General features: G+C 35.9%; 1 protein-coding gene across 1 annotated transcript in view; it reads left to right on the plus strand.

Moving 5' to 3' along the window:
• b4galnt3b (beta-1,4-N-acetyl-galactosaminyl transferase 3b) overlaps positions 1-3,539 on the plus strand; it is a 56,046-nt gene extending 52,507 nt beyond the window's left edge. The window contains exons 19-20 of the mRNA XM_056478262.1: positions 1,321-1,447; positions 1,952-3,539. Of these exons, the coding sequence (XP_056334237.1) occupies positions 1,321-1,447; positions 1,952-2,060 (236 nt within the window). The 3' untranslated portion in view covers positions 2,061-3,539. The remainder of the gene's footprint in view (positions 1-1,320; positions 1,448-1,951) is intronic.
• Positions 3,540-10,891: the final 7,352 nt, after the last annotated feature.

Genomic DNA, 10,891 nt, shown 5'->3' on the forward strand with positions numbered 1-10,891 from the left:
TGCCGATCATAAGGTAGTTTACGCTGGTTCTTGCTGGTCATGAGGTTGTTAAGGTTGTCCTTGCTGGTCACAAGCTAGTTTAAAGTGATACTTGCTGGTCGTAAGGTAGTTTAAGCTTGTTCTAGCTGGTTCTAGTTAGTCATGAGCTAGTTGAGGTGGTTCTTGCTGGTCATAAGGTAGTTTAAGCTGGTTCTTGCTGGTCATAAGCTGGTTAAGGTGGTCTTTGCTGGTCACAAGTGGTTTTAAGATGGTTCTTGCTGATCATAAGATGATTTAAGCTGGTTCTAGTTGGTCATGAGCTGGTTAAGGTGGTTCTTGCTGGTTTAAGATGGTTCCTGCTGATCCTAAGCTGGTAAAGATGGTTCTTGCTGGTTTATGCTGATTCTTGTTGATCATGAGCTGGTATAAGCTGGATTTGTCTGGTCATGAGGTGGTTAAGGTAGTCCTTGCTGGTCACAAGCTGGTTTAAGCTGATTCTTGCTGATCCTGAGCTGGTAAAGGTGGTTCTTGCTGGTCATGATCTTATTTAATTTGTTTCTTGTTAATTTGTTAAGTGGTTCTTGATTGTTAATTTGTTAAGTGGTTCTTGATTGTTATGAAGTAGTTTAAGCTGGTTTTTGCTTGTCATGAGGTGGTTTAAGCTGATCATGGGGTAGTTTAAGCTGGTTCTTACTGGTCATGACCTGTTTTAGGGGGTTCTTGCTGATCATAAGGAGGTTTAAGCTGGTTCTTGCTGGTCATGAGGTTGTTAAGGTCACCCTTGCTGGTCACAAGCTAGTTGAAGCTGGTTCTTGCTTGTCATGAACTGGTTTAAGCTGATTCCTGTTGATCCTGAGCTGGTAAAGGTGGTTCTTGCTGGCTTAAGCTGGTTCTTGCTGGACATGAGCTGGTTTAAGCTGGATCTTTAAGGTCATGAGCTGGTTAAGGTGGTTCTTGCTGGACATGAGCTGGTTTAAGCTGGTTCTTGCTGGTTTAAGATGGGTTTCACTGGTCATGAGTTAATTTAAGCTGGTTCATGCTGGTTTAAGCTGGTTCTTGCTGGTCATGAGCTAGTTTAAGCTGGTCATTAGGTGGTTTAAGATTGTTCTATCTGGTTCTAGTTAGTCATGAGCTGGTTGAGGTGGTTCTTGCCACCTTCACATTAGCAAATTGCTAAAACATGCTAGGAATGTATTAGAAATGTTCTAAACTGTTACCTAAAGCATGTTAGTTACATGTTAATCATGTTGAATCATGCTAGCAAAGTGTTAGTGTTAGAAATGTTGCAACTTTCTCAAGTCAAAATAAAGGTTTGTCCCCTCATGTGTTTTTATTGTGTAGGTTACTGGGAGGTCAATGGATTTGGACTTCTGGGCATTTATAAGTCAGACCTGGACCGCATTGGAGGCATGAACACTAAAGAGTTTACTGACCGCTGGGGTGGAGAAGACTGGGAACTACTGGACAGGTCAGTCATGATAAAAAAAAAATACATTAATATCACACTTACATTATTTTATTATTGACCACAGGAGTTCACACCACAAGCACCCAGGGCTGTTTATGGTAATTTGGTAATTGTTTATGGTAAAAATATTCATTTTTGGCACTATATATCCTGTAATATTTATATTCAGAGCCAAAAATTCTCTTGGTGATCAGCAAAAAAGTTTTTCTTTTGCCAAAAAACAGCAGTAAAAGAGAATACACAGATCTTCCAAGTGTCATTTTGAACAAAATTAAGAAGTTGCTATTTTTACATGTTTACATACATTTTTAAATGCCAACAATTTCTGACCCATTCTGACCAAGAGTTTTTTTGGGGACAACTTAATCGTTTTAGCTTCAATCCACCTAAAGTTAACTTAATCAACTTGTGATGCGACAACATGGAGGAATTGTGTGGAACCCTTTAATATTTTGCAGTGTATAAAGATGCAGAAGTGTAAAGTGTGTTGTGTGTTTTGTGAAGGATCCTCCAGGGTGGGCTGGAGGTGGAGCGACTCTACCTGAGGAACTTCTTCCATTATTTCCACTCAAAGCGAGGAATGTGGAACCGGCGGTCACTGCGCAACACGTAAACCACATAAACAAGGCTTACCACAGCACTTTAAACTTTTGCCAGACCTCAGGACATTCTGGATGTGTGCTTTATATCACATCCAACTGAAGGCGAATTTGAGGTAATAGTTGGCGGAAACACGCAGAGACTCAGGACAGGGACGTCTGAGACGTTTGGGTTGTGTAACACTGAACTCTCCAGCTGCTATGAGAGCATGTCAGGGTTGAAATGCTCCTCTAATGCTGTCAAGAAAACTGAACTACAGGTCACTGAAGGCTCTACTTCCAGGTCAATAATATGCCTTAGTAGCGTTTGGGTGAGTTTTCTGTTCTGACAGGCAGAAATATGACGCTAATGAGATGTAAATACTATGGATATACATATTTATTGAGGGAGCCAATAGTCTTGGGTGAGGGGGTTGAATTTGCACATTGTTTTTTTTTTTTTTTTTAATACTGCAAGTGACCTGAGGAATTGAACGAATTGGTAGCCAAAACCAAAGAGATGTGCAATATTCACAGTCTAATAAAATGGATTCATTCAGGTTACAAATGCTGTCTTCAGGTCAGTCTCATTATACCACGTTTAGGTCATGTTTCATCCCCGAAAAATCCAAAAGAAAGAAGAAAGAAATGATATTTTGCTTAAAGAATATATTTTTTGATAATTTAAAATGACTTTACTTTCAATTGCTCACTCTAATACAGACAAAGATACATTATTATTAAATTATAATTAGAATGTATGTGTTCCTAATTATCTTTAATTAAAATTTTATTCTTTTCATAATACAGCACTGGAAGAACTAAATATTGCATGTTTATTATGCATAATGTAATTTATTTCAGGAGGGTAAGAAATGATCTGGGCATATTTTGTAATATTCACCATTTATAGTGATGTTGAAGGATTAAAATGCCTATTTTTTTGTACAGCATCAGTGGATTTTCCTGCATTATGAACGTAGTCAGGCAGTTTATCTGTGTTCGTGAAACATTCCAGTGAGTAAACTCCAAATCAGACTCCTTCAACCTGGTACAGTATTATTTCAGACAAATTCAATCCAATGCATTGCCATCCAACACACAAAGACAGACTGCGAAACATTGCTTTGTTTCTCTGATAAATTCCTTGCTGACTCTTGCCTGTAATGAAAGCGGCCATCATATGTGCCTTATGTGTATTTCATTTTGCGGATGGAAATATCTTCTGTACACTGTTATGAAGGGATCTGGTGCTGTTTTACAGAGATTCTTTTGGATGGTTACACATGCTGTAAATGTCACTGCCTTTTTGTGAATATATAAGAATGAGCCGCATTATAGATCTCCCAGTTAATAGCGCATTGCTTACAAAATCAACTTTTTTATGCATTTGTTTTGCTACATTGCTGTTTGTTTTTTACGTGAAGGATCTTCTTGAAGGGCTTAAATATGGAAACCTTTAACTCGTGGATGTGGATCACCAACAGTCTTAAAATAAAACATTTCAGGTTGAAGTTGAGGTGTGTTTTTGACCATCACTGAGTATACATCGCTCGCAATATTTGTAATTATTTATTACTACTTCAAAAACAGTTAATGATAAAAGATTACATCAACTTTGAAACTTAGAACATTAGAAAGAAATAGATAGCAATGGTGTTACAGTATGCATGTTACACTGTACAGGTCTCTGTTTTTGTCTCTTCTAAAGCATAAAAATACCATAATATGTTTGCAGATATTTAAGAAAAATGCTTTTGTTTATCTGAAAAACAATGCTGAAGTCAGATATTGTGCTTTGAAAATGTGCGTTACGTGCTGGAATGGCTGTCTTTGTTTTGTTTATTTGTCCACTGCCTCTTTAGCCAAGTATATTTCAGCACTGCGGGTTGCCTTGTTGGAAACATCATATTTGATTCATTCAGTCATGAAGGCTGTCAAAATATGTGTCTGTGACCGAAATGTGACCTCCGGTGGACAGTAGCAGACTCCAAAATGAGACGCAGATTCAGAGTTCTACATGAGGTTATTAATTAGCAAATGATATGAATATTATGAGTGTAAACATTAGGTGAGCAGGTTACATTGTAACTGCGTGTCCTAACAACACGAGGCATGACGCGATATGCAGAGGTAAGCAGTTGGACTGGTCAACTGCAAACCCAGCTCTTGGTCCCACCTACACTGGTCACAGCTACCAAGCTGACCAATCACAGAGCTTGATACGAGTCATTGCAATGTGTAGTTACATTTTTTGAGTACAAACACGCGCGCGTCAGAACTTAAAATAAAATGTTGAAAATAAAAGGGTATATGCAGAGCTAGTGTTTCTTCCCATACTGATAAACTTCCGGTGAGCGGTTAATGTGACTTTATTTTCCAATTTATACGGCTCCTTTTACAGCATTGATGTTGTAATGCAATGAAAATATAATCAGTTAAATAGACTTTGACATTCATTTAGTTGCTCAAGCGTAAAAAGAGATTAATAAAAAGCTGTTTACTCGGACATGCCCGTCAGGGTCGGCAGGCTAGCGCAGAAGCTCCATTGAACATACTGGGGTAAAATAAATGTTTATATTTTAAAGACATGGCGGGGGAAAATGTCATTTAATGCAGTGCTTCTTGTACAATCTGAGATCCACTTTAAATTGGATATCACTCAGCCAGTGGAGATCGCTGATTTTTAAAGAAAACAGACCCTAAGCATGTGCAGAACAGCTCGCTGGGGTATTCACAGACATTTTCAACCTGTCGCTTAACCTATCAACTGTGCCAACATACTTTAAAACCACCTCTATTGTGCCAGTGCCCAAACACTCCAGCCCAACATGCCTGAATGACTACCGCCCTGTAGCACTCACACCCATCATTCCCACATTAAAAGGATGGCCGTTGAGCCTGTCTTATCCTTCAAGTTCCTGGGGACCCACATCTCTAAGGACCTTTCCTGGACCACCAACACCTCCAGCCTGGTCAAGAAGGCTCACCAGCGCCTATTCTTCTTGAGGCAACTTAAGAAGAACCACCTTTCATTAGGCGTCTTGGTGAACTTCTACCGATGCACAATAGAAAGCATCCTGACCAACTGCGTCACAGTCTGGTATGGAAGCTGCTCTGTTGCTGAGCGTAAGGCACTGCAGCGGGTGGTGAAAACTGCCCAACGCATCACAGGGACTACACTGCCAGCCATAGAGGACATCCAGAAGAAACACTGTCTGCGCCGAGCACGCAGTATTCTTAAGGACACCTCTCACCCTGCTCACGGACTGTTCTCTCTCCTGCCTTCCGGCAGGCGCTTCAGGCTCCCCCGGACAAAAACCAGCAGACTGAGGAACAGCTTTTTCCCCAGAGCTGTCTTTCTTCTGAACTCTGCCCCTCACTGACTCTTTTGCCCCCCCGATACACCCCCCACACTCCTCTAACTTATACTCTTCACAATCACTGCACTATTTAACATTTGCACATTTAAAGTTTGCACATATTCATTGCACTGATTCATTTATCTGAACTGTACATATCCACTGCACATGGACATTTGTAATTATGTTTATCTGTAAGCACACTTCTGCTATTAATAGTATCCTATACATATAATCATTTATTGTAAATCTGTTCATAGCTAATACAACCTGTATATAATGTTGATAGTACATCCATCTGTAAATATTACCATAGTTTTTCTATAACTGCACTTTATAACTTATACCTATATCCTGCACTTGCTGCTATTACACTGCTGGTTAGACCTAAACTGCATTTCGTTGCCTTGTACTTGTGTAATGACAATACAGTTGAATCTAATCTAAATCTAATCTAAACGCTCCAGTTTTGTAATGGCATACAGTTCACCGGAAGCGCTTAACCCAGGTTACTAACAAATTAAAAGTCCTTTAGCATACTTCGGCATATACCCTATTAAAGACTTGTTAACAAAGAATAATAGGACTGAAATACAATACTGTATGGAGGACTAAACCTGCAAAAAATAATAAATAAATAAATATGCAATTAAATAAATAATTATATATAAAAATCCACAAATTTCTGCATAAATGAATATATTAATAGTTAATAGTGCTGGCAGGTAAATAATTTACACAAATGTTGGGAGAATATGAAAAAGCTGAACTGAAAATAAATTTTTTTGTAGCTCCGTATTTACTTTTCCTCAACTCAATATGCTAATGACAATCATCACGAGCCAGTCACAAAAATCGAAAAAAGATTTCTAAGATTAACCAATTGTGACATAAGGGTCGCCTTCTGATGATTGATAGACACTCTCTCATTATCATGTTGAGCTGAGGAATATGCAACAACGTTCAAAAATTAACAAACATTTGAAAAATCTACTTTCAGTTTTGCAGTATTAATTGCTTCCATATTTTTTATGCAGGTATTTGTGGATTTTCATATATATTTGCGTATTTATTGTTTTATTTATGCAGAAATCTTTTGCGAATAGGAACATTTGCGTATTTATTTATTGTTTTTGCAGGTTACAGTTTAAATTGGTTATAATTGAGGACATTTTTTCTTCCTGAGAGGACTTTTTTTTTTGTGCCTGATATATTTATGAACAAAAATAAGAGTCAAATATTCGCTTTCAATATTTTCTTTGCTGAAATATGCTGTTTGCATTATCACAGAAAATTAAAAATGAAAAGACCAACATGAAAGATGCTCAAGTGTGGACGCTGTCTGGATAAACTGGACATTACAAAAGTATTTCCTACTACTTTTTTCTTCTTCTGAATTTTAAACAATTATATGTACAGATATGCAGCACGGTGGGGCAGTGGGTAGCATGATCGCCTCACAGCTAGAAGGTCGCTGGTTGCGCTGGTTTCCTCCAGGTGCTCCGGTTTCCCCCACAGTCCAAACACATGCGCTATAGGTAAATTGAATAAGCTAATTGTCTGTAGTGTATGCGTGTGAATGTAAGAATGTAAGAATGAATGCAGCGGTTGCCTTTCGAGCTGCAACCCAAAACTGGGAAATCTGTTGATTATTTGAAAGCAATATTAGATGATTTCATAAATTTTTTTATTAATGATTAGCTACTTCTTTCAGTTTCTAGTTATTTCATAGACCACTGTTTATCTTTCTTCAGTGGAAGGGTGGCAACAAGTTTGTCCATGTCTGTACATTCATTCATTCATTTTCTTTTCGGCTTAGTTCCTTAATTAATCAAGGGTTGCCACAGCAGAATGTACCGCCAACATATACCTGATTAATAAAGGGACTAAGCTGAAAAGAAAATAAAGGAGTGAATAACCAACAGAATTATTAAAACAAGGCAAACTAATGAAACTGGCCTTGACAAAACTGAAGGGTACCAACAATCTTGTCCACGTCTGTCATTTTTAAAGCTGTAACCACTGCAGTCCAATAAAAATAATAATAAATGTACTGTAAGCTCCAAAACAGCATGTAATTCCAGAGCATCTACAAAGTTATACAAGGACATCCATCTGCTGCTGGTATGAGCTTGTGAAGGGTTAAAATAAGACCAGGAGTCTCTGGCTTCCCTCTGTGTGGCTGTTTAAATTCTGTAAATGCCTTTTAGTTTTATACGTCGGGTTATATTTAGGCAAGGATTGTGTCTGTGCATTTATTTGGAGTTGTGTATACGTGCTGTCTCAGGTCTACAGTCAGCTGAACTCAGCTCACCTTACAGTGTAAAGTACTGAGATAGACACTCATTATCAGTCAACTGTTTAAACTTTGACATGTTTGACGCTGGTTTGTTGCAGGTTAGGATCAGTGTGAGGGTTTATGTGGGTGTTTGTATAATGAGAATAGAAATGTGTGTCCTATCAGCCTAGGACTTAAACTGAAATGTTTGTGAAGCTATATATTATGCATCACTTAGTTATAAAGAATTGAATAAAAGGGTAGCATGGTGGCTCAGTGGTTAGAACTGTTCCCTTATAGCAAGAAGGTCGCTGGTTCTAGTCCCAGATTGGTCAGTTGGCATTTCTATGTGGAGTTTGCATGTTCTCCTCAGTGTTGGTGTGGGTTTCCTCCGGGTGCTCCGGTTTCCTCCACAATCCAAAGACATGCGCTATAGGTGAATTGAGTGAACTAAATTGTATGAGTGTATGAGGGTGAATGCAAAAGTATATGGGTGTTTCCCAGTGTTGGGTTCCAGGTGGAAGGGCATCCGCTGTGTAAAACATATGTTGGAATAGTTGGCGGTTCATTCCTTTGTGGCGACCCTTAGTAAATAAGGGACTTAGCTGAAGGAAAATTAATGAATTGAGTAAAAATGACAGTAATGATCTTCACTTTACAATATGATAATAATAATTAGGGTGTCCAGATCTGATCTCGTGATCGGAAATTGGGCCCGATCATCTGGTTTCAGACTCCACTGGAATTATGTGTATATAGATATATATATATATATATATATATATATATATATATATATATATATATATATATATATATATATATATATATATATATAGATATATATATATATATAGATATAGATATATAGATATATATATATATATAGATATATATATATATATATATATATATATATATATATATATATATAGATATGTATATGTATATGTGTATATGTATATATGTATGTGTATATATATACACCATTGAAGTCAGAATTATTAGCCCCTCTGTTTATTTTTTTTCCCCTAATTTCTGTTTAACAGAGAGAGTGTTTTTTTCTACACATTTCTAAACATAATAGTTTTAATAACTCATCTTTAATAACTGATTTATTTTATCTTTGACGTGATGACAGTAAATAATATTTGACTAGTTATTTTTCAATACACTTCTATACAGCTTAAAGTGACATGTAAAGGTTTAACTAGGTTAATTAAGTTAACTAGTGTGGGAATATAAATTTATATTCCAAAGTAATGCAAAGTGTCAGTTTCACAGCACGGCTGTGTAACTTGTTTTCTCTTTTTGGTCAACTGGTCAGGCGGTTTCTGTCTCCAGAACATAATTTGCAGGTCATGCTTTCATGCTACAGAAACCATTTTGTTGATTAACTTGTGTGGTCAGTTGCTGGGCCGGTTTCTACACCTATATGCCAATTTACCCTGCTGACTCCAAAACTGAATTTGCATGCTTTGTTTAGCCATCTCCCCTCCTCCTAAGACAATATAGACAGGACATCTTTGTCTTAATTCAGACTTTTGATAAAACTCGCAGACTGCATACCTCCAGTAGGCTCTGCAGACACATGGACTTATTGAAGACGCTGTATGACTGCAGATTAACCAACACGTCTCAATAAAGGAATTCTGCTTGTTTCGAGTCTCCTGGACTGGATTCTCTTCTATATTCACTCATTTATTTTTTTTACAACACTAGGCAGGTTAGGGTAATTAGGCAAGTTATTGTATAATGATGGTTTGTTCTGTAGACTAAAGAAAAAAAATATAACTTAAAGGGGCTAATAATTTTGACCTTAAAATGGTTTTTAAAAAATTATATATTTGTATATATATACACACACACACAAATATTCAGTTTTAACATTCATCATCAGATTTGTTTTTTCTTGAAGGATCATGTGACACTGAAGACTGGAATAATGATGAATATTTGGATTTGTATGAAATGTAGAAAGAAAACTTTACTTTAAATGTTACCATTTTTAATAGCTGCTTTTACTGTATTATTATCAAATACATTTGGAGAGCATTAAGGAGACTTAAAGACATTTTGAAAATGATCTTGAAAAGATTTTTAAAAGAAATTTGTTCAAGAAACAACAAATTTATTGTGAAGTTGTAGTAGAAAAGTAGAAAAGCTAAAATGAAATGTTCCGGTGAAACCTAATCCAATAATCTGTTTTATTTACAGCGTGGTATCTTAAAAAAAATGAATGTTAAAATACACAAATATAGAACCAAAAATACACAAAGTGCTAATAAAATATCATTTTAAGCCTTTACATTTCGCTAGACTTGTCAACACAACATTTTTTACAATGTACAAATATGATAAATTAAGTATAATTGCTTATGTGTTTTTAAAGAATGGGTCAGAATATGTGTTGTTTAATTTTTACATAAACATGCACTCTTTAGAATGTTGGGTTGTTGTAACCCAACATTCTGTCAACTATGAACAAACCCAACAGTTGTCAATTAAATTTATTTGATAAAATTAATCCAATGTTGGCTTTTACCATGTGACCCATTGTTGTGTTACAACAACCCAGTATTTTTTTAAGAGTGTATCTGTTACACTGACTGACAGTGAAGCATTATTTGAATCATACTTTTATATTTAATTTTCACAAAAGTTAACTGAAACATTGAAGACTGTATGTGCATATAATGTGCTTTTATCTATATAAAATACACTTTTAAATATAAACATGATGAGTGTCTTTGACTCTTCAATAATCTACAGTGCTCAGCATATATAAGTACACCCCTCACAAATCTCTCTTTTAAATTCATATTTTTAATAGAAATTTATACAATATTATATTTGTGCATATACATTAGATTAATCAGTTCTGAAGCCAAATCTGGGGCTAATCTGACAAAATAACTTATGATAACGGTCTAAAAACTAGTGCAGCTAAATTTAAATGTTATAGAAAAATATTAAATACAAATTTAAAAAAAGAGGACAAATTTATTTGGAATTTTGTAGGTTGTAATTTTTTATTTTTTGCAATATTTTGCTTGAATTTAATTTGAATATCTTTTAATTTCTAAATATTTTTGGTGACTAAAATATTATTTTAATAAATATATCTGTTTAATAAATCTGTTTTGTTTAAATGCACAAAATACACACGTGCATTCACTGAGAAATGGATAAAAACATTCATTTTCAATATGGGGTGTACTCATCT

The sequence above is a fragment of the Danio aesculapii genome, chromosome 18 (genome assembly GCF_903798145.1).
Source record: "Danio aesculapii chromosome 18, fDanAes4.1, whole genome shotgun sequence".
Classification (NCBI taxonomy): domain Eukaryota; kingdom Metazoa; phylum Chordata; class Actinopteri; order Cypriniformes; family Danionidae; genus Danio; species Danio aesculapii.